At 41.9% G+C, this 18,119-nt stretch overlaps 1 protein-coding gene and 1 long non-coding RNA gene across 5 annotated transcripts in view; one reads left to right on the forward strand and one right to left on the reverse strand.

Moving 5' to 3' along the window:
* Positions 1-449: 449 nt before the first annotated feature.
* On the reverse strand, positions 450-7,355 carry LOC138744261 (uncharacterized). Its single transcript, XR_011345412.1, has 3 exons — positions 7,117-7,355; positions 3,480-3,551; positions 450-617 (listed from the first exon to the last, which is right to left on the reverse strand). It is a non-coding gene; the product is annotated as an uncharacterized lncRNA (long non-coding RNA).
* Positions 755-18,119, forward strand: part of cusr (Copper-only SOD repeat protein) — an 86,708-nt gene continuing 69,343 nt past the window's right edge. For 2 of the 4 annotated variants that reach the window (XM_069900090.1, XM_069900093.1), the window contains exons 1-2: positions 6,492-6,588; positions 6,836-8,918. In XM_069900090.1, the coding sequence (XP_069756191.1) occupies positions 6,549-6,588; positions 6,836-8,918 (2,123 nt within the window). In that variant the 5' untranslated portion in view covers positions 6,492-6,548. The other 2 variants (XM_069900091.1, XM_069900092.1) reach the window with 2 other exon arrangements.

Below are 18,119 nucleotides of genomic sequence, written 5' to 3' on the forward strand. Positions count from 1 at the left end.
GAATAATCAATCCAAGTTAGGCATGAGGCATGCACTGGTAAATTGGATTAATATAGTTAGGTATTTGGTGGTGGGCCAAATGACTTTTTCTGCATTGTAAGATTCCGTGACCTCATGTAACCATGCTGTCCAAAAGTGTGGTAAGCACAAGAGGATGATAAAGAAACAAACTTGAAGAGGTGAATGTATGTTGTCTTTGAAGTTAAACAATAAAGTTTCTCTTTCACTAATTGTCTGTTATGTATCACTAATATCTGTAAATTCAGAACAACATGTAAAAAATGTAGTACCCAATTTGGCATGAATAATATTCCTAAATACTGAAAAGTAGAAATAATTCTTAAATGGTGCTAGGATTGTTATTATGCATCAGTTCCTATGGAGAATGAGGCCTACAGTCAACACAAGGTAAATGAAAACTTTTTTTTATTTTAAAAGTGTAACACGTCGCATGACACGTTAGTATTTTAACACATTTACAATGAATTACTATCTTTAAATCCCTTTAACATTTGATATATGAAAGATTAGAATTGTATAAATAGATTTAATCAGTGCTGGTTTATATATTTTCTCAATCCAAGTGAGCAGGAGACATTTTCCACATGCGATCCTTCCTAAAAAGATAAATTTCAATTGTTAAAATTATATTTACAATGACAGTGTGTCTATAAATTTAGGATAACTTTGTCTTAAATTATTTAGTTGTTATAATTGAACACAAAAAAATATGGATAACTAAGTACTTGCTTGAAAATAACAAAAAAAAATAGAATGCAGAGAGATTTATGGTAACAAAGCAGTAGCTGCCACTTCTAAATTGGTTACATCATTAATCCAGCATTCAGCCCACAATGTTTGTGCCATGAAGATCTGTGCCATTAATTTAACATTCACCCCACAATGTCTGTGCCAAATTAAACTCATCCCATCTGCCTGCACATGATCCATGTTGCTCCATTCCCTGATTGTCCACGTGCCTGCCTAAATTGCTCTTGAAGTTCACAATTATATCTGCTTCCAGCTCTTCCCTAGCAGCACATTCCAGGCACCCACCGATTTCTGTATTGAAAAAAAATTCTGTATTAAAATGCCTTGCACAACATCTTTAAACTTTCCCCTTCTCACCTTAGAGCTATGCCTTTTAGAATTTGACATTTCAATCGGGACTGACTCCAACTATCTACCCTAGTAATAAATCCCATTTTTGTATACTTCTATCACATCTCCCTCAGCCTCTGACATGCCAGAGAAAACAATCTGTTATTGACAAAGCAATCCCGCGATATTTCCGTAATCAAGATCCTCCAATATGCCAGCATTGTTCATTCACACTGAAGTGAACAAAGCCGGCATTTTTATGGGTCAGTGTGTCTTTTTACACAGCAAGCTGGCATTTCGCAAACAAGAGAATAATGAGGTGGCTGTGTAGAAAGCATAGAGGTTTTTCATACCTCTCTGCAGCTAATATTCTATTATCCAGGCAACCTCTTGGTGAACCTCTTCTGCTCCCTCTCCAGAGATTCTTCCTGTGATGTGGTGACCTGAACTGCACAGGATTCTCTAAATGTAACCTAAATTAAGTTTTCTACAGATGTTTAATAGAGCTGCAATACGACTCTAAAAACAAGCAAATCAGGAAAATGTTTGGAACTGCAGATGTCATGTATTTGTCATCGCAGAGCAGCAACATATGAAGTTCACTTATAACTTGCATCAGATGCAAGGAAGAAAGCAATCTTCTGTTTGTATAGCAATTTTTCTGACTTCAGAATAATCCTGAAGTATATTCACTGTTCAAAAATATGAACCATGGCAGTAAATCTACACACAAGGTTCCACAAATAAATGAATGAACAAGAGCTTACTGTCATATGCATAAGTACAATATACATATGCAATGAAAATCTTACTTGCCACACCTTTACACTCACATAAAACAAACTTAATATACCACAAAGAGAAAAGGTGCCTTAAATCAAACAACTGTTGATCGTCTTGTGGTTATTTTACTGTTTGATACATTTGGGATGTTCAAGAGGCTGGTTGTTGTTGGAGGAAAATATTTTTTTTCTCGATTTCTGGCTTGTGTACCTTCTACCTGGAGAGAGTACGGCCAGGGTGATGGAGGACTTCAATGATGTTGGCTGCATTCTTGAGGCAGTGCCTCACAAAGATGTCTTTGATGGATTGGAAATTGATGTCCGTGATAGGTATGGTTGTTGCCTTCCACTTTCTTCACCCTTTTGTATATCTGGACATTTAAATTTCCAAAACAGGCTGTAACACAACTACTCAGAATGCTTTCCATAGTACACCCGTAAATGACAATGGAATAAATAATCACTTAATTTTTCTGTCTTAAGTATCATCTGAGTGCTGGCAAGAACAATAGGAGATTTCTGTCTTCCTTCAAACTGCTGAGAAAATTTTTACATTCATCTGAAGGAGTGGAGGAATTTTAATTTAGTATCATTGCAAAGGTGCAGTTTATCAGTGTATACTCCTCTCTTTCTACATTGAAATGCTAACTTGAGATTTAGTCAAGTCTTTGGAAAGAAAGTTCAAGATAAAACCTTCTGAACCAGAGGAAAGAATGTTAACTTTGATCCAAAAATAGCATTGAACTTTTGGAGCAAAAAGAAGCAGAAATAGGTGTGGTGGAACATGGCATTGTAAGCACGACATTACCACACTGTACAGGCTGGGCCACCTCTGACCCTATAACTCCTCCCCATAGAATTCCCCAATAAAGGGTGAGTTGCCTTAGTCTCCCCCTCTTCATACCAGCCTTGGAATTGGGCTAACAGCTTGTGAAGACGTGCCTGTCATTCCAGGTTATTAAACCCTTTAATTACTCACTTCAAGTCTGCTTGTGGTTATTTGATTACTCATCAATATGTTCTGGTGGGATAAGAAAGAACCCTCCCCTCCATCTTGAACATTATGGCCCATAATGATTCTTGTGGCGGCGTTGAGAACTCCAAAATTTGGGGCTTTTCTGACTTCCCCATTTCCAGCATTTTATGCTTTTAATTCATCCTAATCCATGTTGAAATAAATTGAATGCAGGTCTTAGTTACACAGGTCAGGGCAGTGCAGGACATCTCACAGCCTTACAAGCATTAGGTCAGTCAGGATATATTAAAAAAATGAAACTGGTGTCAAGATTAAAATTATTCAAAACATTAAAAATTTAAAGACTAAATATACTCTTGCATACATACAAACAACCAATTCAAGGCATATAAATTAATTAAATAAAATAATCCTAGTCGCTGATTCCACTCCTTTATTTCAATGGGCTCACTGTACTCATGCCAGGCTAAAATGACATAATTCTAGTTGGCAGATTTTCCAGCTCAAAAGCTGGGAAATAGTGAACGTTTTAATGTTGCTCTGTTGGACCTCACATAGAGTTCACCTCTGGTCATTTCCTGGGATAGCCCCTCTTGGGCTTAAGCAGGTTTTGCATTTACCTGCTGGGAGATCCATCCTGATTTCAGTGGAACCACATCTTGAAAGTTTGATGTGCCAGAAATTCACCAAATCTGTAATAAACTTCAAAAAGTAAGTTGATAGATAGACACAATATGGCACTTATGCAACTTTGAAATATAAAAGAGATAGGTCAGACAGCATCAACTGCAGAAGTTAAAGTTTCAGGTCAATAACTTCGGAACACTTCAGATGAAAAGCTATTGAGTTGCAAGCAGCTTTCAAAGTTGAAGTGCTCACAGACAATTTGAGGGTTGATGCTGTAAAGAGGTTATCCTGATAACATGAATCTAAAACACCTCAGTAAAATCCTTGCTTTCTCCATCCCTGATATTCCTCTTCAGTCCACTCATGCTCGATCTTCTCTCTCTCCCCAACTCCTCTTTCATCTCTCTCCTTCCAACTTTTAAACTCTCTTAGTTGTGAGAGAAAGTTGCCCATGGGTTTCCTGATTCTCTGGGCACAGAAGCCCCATAGGTTTAAAATTAGTGATGGTGAGAGGGGTCCTTTCAATTTAAAGGTAACCATGGTAGTAACTGACTTCACAACTAGTGGCTTCTTCATATGTGTACTGGTGAATGATGATCTTCAAACACCAGGGAACACCAAGCGTGTAATTTTTCTTTTGGGTTTCCCCAGTCTAGGCTGTAGGCTGTCAGTTGAAAAAGGGATGAATGGCAGGGAACCAGGGCAAAGAAAAACTGAAGTTTAGGAGAAACCATGGGCATGAAGAGGGAGAGAGCTGCTAAGTACAGGGACATAACCCTTTCTCCTGACTGGCCTTCCATCTGTGGGCTTGCCCTCATAACTACTGCCAACAGACCATCTCAATAGCCAATGTTTACGTGAGGCCACCATATTTAGCTGTCCCACTCCTTGGCCCATTGATGAAGGAGCGCTACTGTGCAGAGGATTTTTTTAATCAGGCCTGAGAGCATTGGAGGACATGGGGAACAATTAGAAAGGGGAGACCACCTGAAGGGGAAGGGGGGAGCTAAGAAGATTCAAGAGCATAGGAGGAGTGGAAAAATTGGAGGGGCAGGAGGAGTTTGAAGATGTGTTGGGAAATCCTTTTATACTTGAAAGAATAGATGCCTGGACTGGCTGCTGTGGGTAGCAGACACGATAGTAGCATTTAAAAGGCGTGTTGACATTAGTATGCAAGGAATGGATCATGTAGGCAGAAGAGCTTTGGTTTATTTTGGCATCATGTTCAGCACAGACATTATGGGCTGAAGGGCTTGTCCCTGTGCTGTACAGTTTTATGTTCTATGAAAGAGAAAGGGATATTTGCCATGTCAGAAAGAAAGGAGGGATCAATTAGCAGGGTGAAAAGGATTATCAATCAACAAGCATAGATTGGGATATATTTTGAAACCACTTTTGTTTGCTCCCAATTTTCTGTTTCTCTTCAGTTCAAGGTCGTTAATCATCATGATATTTGCTGCTATTGGCAGAGATCCACCTCCACCAACACAACATTTTTCATCTCCGACTTAATACTGTAATTCTCAGAGAACTATTCAGATGGGAAGAGAGTCAGTGGTAATGTTTCAGGTTGGTGATTTTGCATCATAACTTGGAAATAGTTCTGGTATAGCAGGTCTTAAATCAGTACAGAGAGAGAGAAAGGAGCAGAAGGGAGAAAAGAGCAAAAAAGTTGGTATTGGAAAGAAGTCAGGAAGAAGTAAATATCAAAATGTACTGAAGTAGGGGGATGAGATGAAGTGGTAATGAATTGGGTAAAATGTGGGTTCAGATCAGGCAAGACTGACATTTATTTCTTTCACTTCATGATATCAGAGATAAATTCAAAGACAATTTAACATCTGTACCATTTTACCTGTTATGTTACCCCAAACCCACTCAACAATTGACATTTATCTCTTCTTTGAAATGGCTAGTGAGCCATTTAGTTCAGGTGGCAGTTAAAGATAGATAATAAATGTCATAATAAATGAAAATAAATTTTCAGTGATGTCTATACACCAGGAATTTATTTTAAAAATGCTGAAAAGGACTATTTACATTGCTAGACACAAGGGTATCCACTCCCAAACTATGAGAAGGAACAAAACTATTGTCAAACTACAGAGAAATTTAAAAATACTCGGACAGGAAATTCAATTACCATGACAGGCATTCGGTAGATTTTTTATGAAGATCCAGTCATTTAATTTTAACAATTGCTTTTTATTTCAGATTTTGTTTTTAATTAATTGAATTTAAATTCTTTTGTTACTGTGGTAGGATTCAAACTCTTGTTTCCAAATAAATAAATCACCTTGATAAAGAGTTTCAGCTCATAACATTCACCATTCCTTTTCTCCCACTGATGCTGCTTGACCTGTTGAGTTCCTCCAGTAGATTGTGTTTGGCTTCAGATTCCAGCATTCGCTTGTTTATTTTACCCATGAATTAGCATTGCTTTTTATTGATGTCTCCTTCAACACACTCTTGAAGATGTTAGACCGATTTCTCTCAAAAATTCCGATAGAATCTGAAGTTCTCCTTCATCTCCTTTCCTACCATCTATTTCATCTTCCTGCCCTCCCTCATAGCATTACAAATTATAAAGCTTTTAATTGTTTGGCAAATTATTTAAACAAGCTCTTTGTTAACTATTTAACCGGTTGGCCATTTCATTCATTCCCTTTGCAGAGCATTTCATACCCTTTACTATAAGAGTAACTTGAGCAAAAAGAGTTCGGGAACAAGAGGCTTCGGCTGGCAGTGGATGCAGCTCACTTGTGGGTGCAAATTTAAAAACAAAACAGACAGGCAGACCATTCTCAATTCCTGAAACCAAAACATTTTGAAATCGACTTCTTCAAACCTCATTCAGACGGCTTCGGTCACCAAATGGGCTGAGCCAGCCGCCGGCAGCCCAATCACCTGGCTGTTATTCCAACGAGCCAGCAAATTGGTTCCAAGCGCTGCGCTTGGTGACCGAGAGCATCCTGCACGCCTTGGAAGGTTCAGGGGTGGGTGCATCGTTGCAAAGGGCGATATCGTTACCAGGCTCACAGGGGAGGGTGGGTGGCATCGCTATGGCTGCAATGTGGAACGTGGCGCTGGTCGCGATGTTTGGTAAGAAATATACACGGTCTGAAGTTGGTTCGGTCGGAGTTAATGGCACCTTTCACCATTGCACGGGTCGGGATTATTATCTTCAGGCGTTTTTATTAATACAGCACGAATAGATTTTAGTCAAATAAACTTTGATGTTTCGGAAGTTGGGTTGTGCCTTTATCTTTGCTCAATAAACTACGCTGAGTTTCTTCAACTTTTTAAAAAACTTTCTTTTTAAGTTACTACATTTTGTTTTCATTCACAGCATCGGTGTCGAGCGAACGCTACACGGCAGAGATGAACATGGAAAACATTCGGGGAACAATAACGTTCAATGCCACTTCCCAGACGATAACCATAATGTTGGTGGCGGATTGCAGCCAAATTGATATTTCTTTACACGAATTCCCGGCGATGTACGGACATTTCGAGGATCCGTGCAACGAGTCAAACGTCGGCGAGCAAATATATGCGTTCACCGCCAACAGCACGACCGAAACCCTGGTGGAGAGCAAGCTTTTCCAGATGAAAGAGGACCTGTCTGACCTGTCGCTCCTCATTGTCGGCTGTTCCAATGGAAGCAAAGCCTGCGGCACTGTAAGGAAAGACGTGCCCACGAAAACCTGGCAGGGAAAATTCTTCTCTTCCATAGCTGGGGATGTGTATATCCGCCAGAATGACGGAGAGAACACAGCGAGGGTACTATCCAACCTGATGGCAATTAAGGGCAGCCAGGAGCAAAAGAATGTGACTCTCTACTTTCAGGATGGGGTAAGCAGCTGTGCCCTAGCAGCTCAGAACAGTGGGCAAAGCAACAGGTCATTTGTCGGCACTTTGAAAGTTGGCACCCCTTTAAACCATGTTAAAAGCCGCATTGACAGCATCCCTTTTCAAAGGGGCAGCCCCGAACCATTGTTGTACATGTATGATGGCGCAGAGTGGTCCTGTGCTGAAGTTCGGATGATGGAAGCTAAGCAGGTTTGGGCTTACATAGAGATGAAAGGCGTGAAAGGAACTTTGAATTTTCGGCAGGTCTCTCCCTTTGATGCCACAGAATACACAGTGTCCCTGAACAACCTGCGGCAGATGGCCACCTCTTACCATGTGCACAATTTTCCAGTGCCTCAGCGCAGAACCCCTGCCAGTGAGCTTTGTAGTAATAACAATCTAGGCGGTCACTGGAATCCATTTGGGAAGATTTCATCCAGTCCTTCTTATCCCAAGAGTGCAAACGAAACTCATGACCAGTATGAAATAGGAGACTTGAGTGGCAGGCATGGCACTTTGAAAGGACATGACCAATTTGAAGCCAATTTTATTGACTGGAACCTCCCATTATTTGGGAAAAATAGCATTATTGGCCGTTCAATTATTATCCATCACCCCAATTCCTCCAGATGGGTGTGTAGTACAATTGGATATCCTGGCGAAGTCATAACTGCTGAAGCCATATTTAAGAGCCCAGTATCTGGAAAAATAACTTTTCGTCAGCTGAAGAGCAACCCCTATTCGGACTTGTCCATTTTTATGGACCTTTCATATACAAACTCATCTGCTCTTACAACACCTAATCACCTCTGGTATATTAATGAATATCCAATTAGCTCAGAGTTGGATTCTGATGCAAATGTGTGCTTAAGTACCAAGGGGCACTTTAATCCTTTCAAAGTAGATGTTGGAGATGACTATAACATTGAATGTAGTCCAGGCAGCCCTTTCCGATGTGAAGTTGGAGACTATGGTAAGAAGCACAAAGCAATAAACATCACCAACTATACAGAAGCATTTGGCACTAAGTATTTCTTTACTGACACCACATCATCCCTAGCTGGGGCATCAACCATTGTTCCCCGATCAGTGGTCATTCTTGGAGAGAACTTTTTGATTCATCATCTAGCTTGTGCCAATGTAACCATTCTTCGCCCAGCTTCAGTGGAGATTGTTTCTTGGAAAGGTATTGGAAAAATTACTGGAAACGTGACCTTTCAACAGCATTCAGAACTTGACTATACTGTTGTGGAGGTAAATTTAACAGATTTGAAGAACAAAGCTAGAGCTTACAGCATCCACACACTTCCCATCAAAGCCCATTCTTCTAATACAGATGCTTGCACTGTTATTAATGTGGAAGGCATTTATAACCCATTCAATGTGAATGGATCCTTATCACCTGAGCCAGGCAATGGTACAGTTGATCAGTATGAAGTTGGTGATATTAGTGGGAAATTTGGGACACTGAATAATTTGAACCAAACGACTGTAAAATACATGGACTTGAACATGCCCCTGTTTGGACCTCATTGTGTTGTAAGCCGTTCATTGGTTGTTTATCAAGAAGATGGATCACCGTAAGTTTAAAGCTTGTCCATTCTTTGTTGGCTGAATCTGAAAGATCAATGATGCTTATGCATGAATGATCTTAATCTGTATCATTTTAAAAATGCATTTGAAAGCTCCTGAGCCCAAATCTTTTAACAACTATTATTCTCTATAGTGTACCTAGTTTACAAGATAAATCATTGGATGGGAATATGGGGGTGGGTAGTGGGGGTGGGGGGGGTGGTGTGTGGGGAGAGGGGAAGCCCTGGTGTATTTCTCTGGTTAGCATTTGAAACACTCAGCTGAAGTGCCAACAGACTGAAAACTGATGATTTGGATCCTGCTCTGGATGGCTCAGTAAATTTCAACATTTGAGAGAGGATAAAGGAAAATGTGAGATTTAATATTTCAGTGGATATTTGGCAAATCTTTTAAGGTGGCCAAACTACCTTTTTGTTAAAATTCCTCATTAAATTTGAGTTCAATTGTTCCCTTCCAGCTTGCTTTCCATTACTTCCTCCATTTCCTTTTGTTGTGACTTTGAATGAGCTGATCAGAGATCAGAGCTGTAGACATGTATTCAACACAACAGATTTAGATACTTTTTCCAAAAGTAAAATATATTCATGAAAATGTACAAAAACTACACTGCAATCAATACATGTCTTTCTTTACCTTTAATACTGACATCAATTTACAAAGTACCATTACCATTTGTGTGGTCTCTTTGAACAATAGGCCTTTCAAGTGTTGAGAGACTGCTGCAAAAATTGCACTGAACTCAAAAACTACATTGAGATTTTGTACTTGAAACAGCACGTAATTAAATAGTTTAAACAGTTGCAAATGTCTCGCTTACATAAATATCTTAGTTGCATTTGAATGGCTCCATTTAATTACTTTTTAAAAATACATTAAGCAGTTATTTAAGTAAATGTGCAAGTATTAAATATTTCTTTTAAAAAGAGATTTGCAATAGGAGCACATATCGACTGACAAAAAAAAACCATCTGCTTATATGTATTTGGGGCAAATTCATTCACACAAATAGTCTAATCAACTCTGAGCACAAAACCTCAAAGAAAATGCCCTTATTTTATCATCTTATTGAGAAAAAGGCTTTCTGATTATACAAATATTTCAACTATTGATTGTCAGAGCAAATGTGTTTTTAACTGTGCATTATGTGGCAAGATGGCCATTTAATCCCTTCCCTACTCTCATCCTCAGAGTTTGAATGTATCTTGTTTAACATAAATCATTCATTTATTTGCTGCATGTAATTTACCGTGATGCTAAACCAAGATGTCCCACTCCTAATAGCTGGTATCCTGCATCCTTAAAAGTATTGATAGGTATTGACAATAAAGGTAGAAGAGATTATTTTGTTATTTTCCAAAGTATATCTCCAATGATCTCCTGCCATGAATTGGTATCCTGCTGTCTTTGTTTAACAAAATATATATTTGATTACTTCTTGTAATTTACATGGTAACTGTTTATTGAAGACTGGTTCTCATTTGCATTAATGGTAGTGAAAGGTAATTTTTCAATCTATAGAATACTTTCTAAGCATTACTTTTCAACTGTTTAACAGAATGCAAGATGTTGTTCCAAACTGTGTAACCCATTCTAAACCAATGATTAAAGGATCTGGTCCCAAAATGTTGACTAACCATTTCTACCCATGGATGCAGTTTAACCTGATGAGTTCCTCCAGTAGCTCATTGTTTGCTCAAAATTCCAGCTTCTCTAATGGCCGAAATCTCCTATCTACCCAGGAAATGAAATTGCCTTCATTTGATATGCTTGTATCTATAGAGAAGCTGGGTTCGTCTGAAATGATTGCTTTTAAGCCTGGTCTGACCGAGTGGCATAACTAATAGGGCTATTGTCTCATTGTGGCAGAGATCTGAGTTCAATCCCAAACCTCCTGTGCTCTCCATGTAATTTCTCCCTCTTGACCATGTGGGTTTCCTCTAGGTGCTCTGGTTTGCACCCACATCATGTTTGTGGGTTAATTGGCCACTAAGTTATCTTCATGTGCAAGTAAATGGTTGAATTTGGAGGAAAATGGATGAGAATGTTTTTAGGATTGATCCATATAGGTAGTTGATAGTTGTATGGGGTGATGGGTCTGATTCAATGCTATGTGACTTGAAAATGTCTTTAGGTGTAGGATTAACCTGTTTACATCCGGTACTGCATGGATGGCAGCCTCTTCAAACTGAGGCGCGTGTGCATGACGTTCTGTTTTGCGGAAACTGCCAAAATGTTTGGCCTGGAAGTCATCTTGAAGAAAACTGAGGTCCTCCATCAGCCAGCTTCCCACCATGACCACCAGACTCCCCACATCTCCATCGGGTACACAGAACTCAAAATGGTCAACCAGTTTACCTACCTCGGCTGCACCATTTCATCTGATGCAAGGATCGACAAAGAGATAGACAACAGACTCGCCAAGGCAAATAGCGCCTTTGGAAGACTACGCAAAAGAGTCTGGAAAAACAACCAGCTGAAGAAACACACAAAGATCAGCACGTACAGAGCCATTGACATACCCACGCTCCTGTTCGGCTCCGAATCGTGGGTCCTCTACCGGCATCACCTATGACTCCTAGAACGCTTCCATCCTCAACATTCATTGGAATGACTTCATCACCAACATTGAAGTACTCGAGCTAGCAGAGTCCGCAAACATCGAATCCATGCTGCCAAAGACCCAACTGCGCTGGGTGGGTCATGTCTCCAGAATGGAGGACCATCGCCTTCCCAAGATCGTGTTCTATGTTGAGCTCTCCACTGGCCACCGAGACAGAGGTGCACCAAAGAAGAGGTACAAGGACTGCTTAAAGAAATCTCTTGGTGCCTGCTACATTGACCACCGCCAGTGGGCTGATATCGCCTCCAACCATGCATCTTGGCGCCTCATAATTCGGTGGGCAGCAACCTCCTTTGAAGGCTGCAGAGCCCACCTCACTGACAAAAGACAAAGGAGGAAAAACCAATACCCAACCCCAACCAACCAATTTTCCCTTGCAACCGCTGCAAACGTGCCTGCCTGTCCCGCATCGGACTTGACAGTCACCAATGAGCCTGCAGGAGACGTGGACATACCCCTCCATAAATCTTCGTCCGCGAAGCCAAGCCAAAGAACCTGTTAATAACAGTACATGTACAGGGTTGAAAATAGAAAGCAGCAGTGGTAAATTTCTGAATAGGACAACACTGATGAACCTCTTTCCAGTCTTGTCTCAAAAGAATAAGTTGCAACCAGGTCTATTTCCATACACAATTGTACAGCTTGCTAGGACATTTAAATCTAGTTTTATACAGGACTACAAAGCTTTAAGGAGATGCTTGCTAGCTGTGAGCACCAAAAATTTCTATAGCGTGAAGAGGCAGAGATTCATGTAAGCATGGATAAAATGTGATTTGGAATGTGTATGCACAGTACAACTCAATAGGACTCCTTCAAGTCTGTATTATGTCTTAAATGTTAGCTCTATCTCTGATGCAAAAGTGATACATTTTTTTTCTTGACATTATTTGTTGGGATTATGGCTGAATTCTAACATTAAAACTGCAAGTACATTTGTTACTTGGTATGAGATCATTGTTACCCGTTTCCAAAGAATGGAGGCAATACACAAGCTAGTGTTCAGTTTCAGGTCAGATGGTAATCAATTATTTAAGAAGATTATTTTTATGTAGTTGAATCAATTGGTTTGCTTTGGATTTTTAATGTTGTCATATTGCATTTGGTTCCCCCCCCCCCGAGGATATTTATATTTTCTCATTACCCCTAGTAACTTTTAAAGTTAAGATTCTACCAGGTTTTGTGTGATTGAATATCATGGACAAGTATCCCAGCCAGGGTATAAGTATAATCTTGGTTCTGTGCGCACTACATGGATTAATGACAGCTAAGGTCAATTTCTAGTTTCATTGAGTCAATTTGCTGCCTTCATGTGGACATTGACAGTGCTCTGTGACGAAAGCAAGATTGAACGTGTCCAAGGGCACTCTGTTCGATGATAAACTTCAACCAGTGAGCATGGGCCCTAATATAGCATGACTAGTGCCAGGTTTGGGATGGGGAGGAATAAAAGATGAATGTAGAAAATGATTGGATTTAAGTGACTAATGTGTTTTTTTTAGGAATTGAATGAGGCATTTGTGCCCGTTGTCTTAAATATTTCATGCGATTATAATCAGCAATATTTAAAGAATATTTTAATATTATAAAGGAAACATTGACATTTACAAGTATTACAAAAGTGACCTTGTTTGGATGATTTGATAAAATATAATTACAATTGTTGCCAAATCTGCACTCTTTTGAGAAAAGGACTTCCAGTCTTCTTGTGGTTGACAGCTTTATTGTGGTTTGCAATAGGTCAGGGAGTTGTACACTACAGAAACCAGCTCTCACACATGTCATATCCATGCTAACCATTCGGTCCCTGTCTATATTAATCCCTTATCCATAATATTCTGTGCTTTGGTGATTCGTGCTGATACACCATCAATCTCTCGAAAGACTATTGTAGAGAAACCAATAGGCTTTTATTCACTTGAGAATTTAGCATATTTTGACTCCTTGGTCATCCTGCACTGAGTAACAGGGGGCTGTGGAACAGTCACCTTTACACAGGAACCTGTGGGGAGGGGCCATGGGTACAACCAGCCAACAGGTGTGCTTGGCCAGATAATTATACGTAACAATGGTTTTCCACATTCACCCCGTGTGTTTAAAAAAAGAGTCCCGTGGGGGTGAAGTGGAACTTACAGAATTATAAATTTACAATTTAAAAAGTCACAAGTTCAGCCTATCAGGCGGTTTGGTTGTTTGCTGAGACCATTGTAAAACCGGTCGTGGCTGAGGTGCAGCAGCAGAGTCCTGGATGGTCTCGGGCGCCCGTTTGTACTCATCAGTATTATGCTGATGGGTAGGTGCTGTGCCTGCTGTATCCTCCCTCGGGCAGAGGCAGGATGCATTCAACAGTGAGGAGAGTGTGGGATGATCAGCAGTGGTCTCCATGGCCCCTGAGGGAGCCAAATCCCTTGAGGAAACGGTGTCCTCGTGTCCATCCAGATATGGCACATAGGCATATTGAGGGTTGGTATGGAGGAGGTGGCCCCTTTTGACCAATGGGTCAGACTTGTGGTTCCTCCTATGCTTCCGGAACAGGACGGGCCCTGGGGACAGATTTCCTGGGGAAGGAAAACATGTTCATGTGGTGTAGCATTAGTGGCGGTGCACAGCAGGGACCTGATAGAGAGGAGGACTTCCGGGAGAACCTCCTGCCAGCAGGAGACCGGGAGGTCCTTGGACCACAAGGGCAGGAGGACTGCCTTCCAGTCCGTAGCATTCTCCCTCTCCACTTTCCTGTTACCCCGGGGTTTGTAACTAGTGGTTCTGCTCGTGGCAATGCCTCTGCCCAACAGGTACGGCACAGTTTGTCACTCATAAAGGAAGGCCCCCGGTCACTGTGGAAGCCAAATAAAGTGAAGATACTGTGCAGAACCTTGATGGCGGCAGTCATGTCTGAGCAGAGGGTGGAAAACAGGACTATTCGTCGATGATGTTAAGGAAATATATGTTACAATCTGTGGAGGGCCGGGGTCCTTTAAAGATGTTACTGAGTCACTTGAGGGGGTGAGTGGCTTTAATTAGTTGTGCCCTGTCTGGCCGGTAGAAGTGCAACTTGCACTCAGCAATGGAGAATGACAGGTTGCGTGTTTTGACAAAGTGGATGACAGAGATCATTATGGAGGTTTTGCAGATGGTCGATCTTGGCGCTGGTACAAGTCCCACGGGACAGGGCATCTGGTAGCTCATTAAGTTTCCCTGGCCGGTACAGGATGTCAAATGGTTATAGGTGGATAATTCTATTCTCCACCACAGTCATTTATCCTTTTTGATTTTACCCCACTGTTGATTGTTGAACATGAACACAACAGCACATTGATCAGTCAGCAAAATGAGTATCTTACTGACCAGGTAATGGCACCAGTGCTGCACTGCCACAATGGCTTGGGCCTCTTTCTCGACCGAGGAATGGCGAATCTCAGGGCCCTGCAGGGTGCGTGAAAAGAGAGACTGGCCTGCCAGCCTAGTTAAAGGTGGCTACCAGGGCGAAGTTAGATGCATCACTTTCCACCTGAAAAGGGGTGGATTTGTCCAGAGCATGCAGTGTGGCCTTGGTGATGTCTGGCTTAATGTGGTTGAAGGCTGCATGAGCCTCCTCCGCTAGAGGGAATGTCGTAGATTTGATAAGGGGTGTGCCTTGTCCGCATAGCTGGGGAGCCACTGAGCATAATAGGAGGAAAATCCCAAGGCACCTCTTCAGGGCCTTGAGGCTGTGTGGAAGGGGAAGCTCCAGGAGCAGTCGCATGCGGTCTGTGTCCAGGTCAATTACACCATTCTCTACGATACAACCAAGGATGGCCAGGCAGGTTGTGTGGAACACGCACTTGGCCTTGTTGTAGTTTAGATTAAGGAGCTTGGCTGTCTAAGAAATTTCTGGAAATTGGCATAATGGTCCTGGATTGTGACGTTATCGAGGTACGGGTGATGGCAGTGTTGCAGGAGATGACCCCGCATGTGCTAGGAAGGGGTTTGGACTTGTGCATTTTGGTGTTGTGGCCCTTCTTTCCACAGCTGGAGCAGATTGACTCCTTCACTGGCAGCTTTTCCTCTGATGCTTGCCTAGGCCACTGAAGTATCACTTTGGAGGTTCCCAGAACACTGCAGCTGTGGTCGAGTCATTAGTGGAGCGGTGGGGGATTGGTGGCACATCTCAGGATTGCTGCGACCAGGGTAATCACGAGGTGGCCGTGTTGTCAGTCAAGTTGGCCTCCATGTTGTGGAGAGCCACCTCCAGAGCCACCTGCCAGCTCGACTGTTCTCTGCAGACTAAGTTCCCTTGCTCCAAAAATCTCTGTCATATGTAGTTCAACCTGATCCCCACAATGTAGGCATCCTGGATCAGGTCCTCTGTATTCTCCACGGCGGATATAGCTTTGCATTAGCAGGCCCTGCCAAGCGCTCGCAGGGCCTAAAGATATTCAACATTTGACTCACCAGGTCATTGTTTTCTATTCCTGTTTAAATAGAAGGATTTGTGCTTTGGATTTGTTAGAACACATTGGGCTTTCAATGTGTAGACCAGTGCAATATGCTTTGATTGCTAGTAATTGGTTATCTCAACATTATTTATTTTAACATGACATAAGGTGGACTTGTGGAAACCGACTTGATGTGAGAGCCTAATCCATAATATTGTGCATTCACATTTCAGGGTATCTTTACCATAATAGTTATACAACATAAAAACAGGCCCTTCAACCTATCTTTTCCCTGCCAATCAAGTTGTCTGCGTGAGCTAGTCCTGTTTGGCTCAGTTCCATCATTTCTATCCATGAAGCTTAACAAGAAATTCTGCAGATTTCCCACCAATTTTTGTTCACACCCTCCCCTGATCTTTCCCTATCCCTCTGTTCCCTTTCCTCCAGCTCCCAGCCCCTCCACTTTTTTCCCCTAACAGAGAGTTACCTTTTTTGTCCCTCTTCCCCCATCACTTCTCATCTTTTTCTTCTATATTGATAGTCCTTCGGTTCAAAGAAGACACGTTGTGCAGTTCATCTGTGGAGACGAAGGTGACTTTGGAGTCCCAAACTGGAAGCACAGAGTCTAGCACAATGGGGGCACGGTTCACAGTTTTCCATCAATTTTTGGCAGTGCCTGTCTTCAAAACTGGTGTAGGCTTCCTAGCACAGGGCTCGCCAAGGGGATCTGTCAGCAGCTGCAGCTTCTAATTCTCTTGGCTGGATGTCACAGTAACGTAGGGTTTCCTTCACAGAGTCTTTATGGTGCTTGCGTGGACAACTTTGAGGTCTCCTTCCAGTCTTCAGTTCACTATAGAGCAGCTGATGAGGCTTACGGAGGTTGCCCATTCTGATGAGATTCTGAGATCAATAAGGCGATCTTGCAGATGAATTCAAATAAAGCAACAGGGCAGGATGGTATTCCTGCCGAGATCCACAAAGCTCTAAGCCCAAATGCATTACAGACATTCCAAGACATCCTGGAAGACATCTGGATCACAGAGGAGATGCTTGACGACTTCTACGAGCCCTCAATGTGGTCTCTGCAAAAATAAGGGAAGCAAATCAAACTGTGGAAAATATAAGGGTATCTCACTTCTGTCCATCGCAGGCAAGATTTTCAACCATATCCTCCTGAATAGACTTATCACTGTCTCGGAAAGGAATCTCCCGGAGGCAAAGTGCGGCTTTCGGCCAGAATGGAGTTCAGTGGACATGATATTTGCCGTGAGACAAGTTCAGGAGAAGTGCATCGAGCAGAACAAGCCTCTTCGTCTTCATTTGACACTGTAAACCGGGAGGCTCTCTGGATCATCCTGAGATGTTTCGGATGCCCAAGGAAATTTGTAAAGATGATTCAGTTGCTCCATGACGGAATGACAGGACAGGTCCTCTTCAGTGGTGATACATCAGCTGCACTTGCCATTTCTAATGGGGTGAAGCAGGGCTGTGTACTCGTTCCAGTCTTGTTCAATCTGTTCTTCACTTGCATGTTGTCACGTGCTGTCCAAGGTCTGGTGGAGGGAGTGTACATCAGGTACCGACTGGATGGCTCTTTCTTTGACCTCTGCTGCTTGAACGCATGGACGAAGTTCCTCTACACTGTCATTCAAGAAAATCTTTTGCTGATGACTGTACGCTCTTGGCGCACAAAGATAGTGATCTACAGTTAATGCTGAACAAATTCTCAGATGCTACTATGCTCTTTGGCCTGACCATCAACCTGAACAAGACTGAAGAACTCCATCAGTCCGTGCCAAACACCAACACCATAGAACAAAAAAATCACTGTTGACGACACCCAGCTGACAAAATGTAAACAGCTTCAAATACTTGGGGAGCATCATCTTGAGTAATGTGTCTTTGGACAAAGATATTGACTCCAGGATCAGCAAGGTCAACAAGGCTGTGGTGAGGCTGCGTGCCAGAGTGCTCAATCAAGCCAACGTCTGCATCTCCACAAAGCTGAAAATCTGCAGAGCTGTGGTCATCCCTTCTCTCCTATATGGATGCGAGACCTGGACTCTGTACCGACGTTTTCTTCTGTACTTCCACCTATATCTCATCCCTGTTCGCCTGATCTCTTCCCCCTGCCCCCCTTGTTCCCACACCTTTTT

Source organism: Narcine bancroftii, chromosome 10, assembly GCF_036971445.1.
Source record: "Narcine bancroftii isolate sNarBan1 chromosome 10, sNarBan1.hap1, whole genome shotgun sequence".
NCBI classification, from domain to species: domain Eukaryota; kingdom Metazoa; phylum Chordata; class Chondrichthyes; order Torpediniformes; family Narcinidae; genus Narcine; species Narcine bancroftii.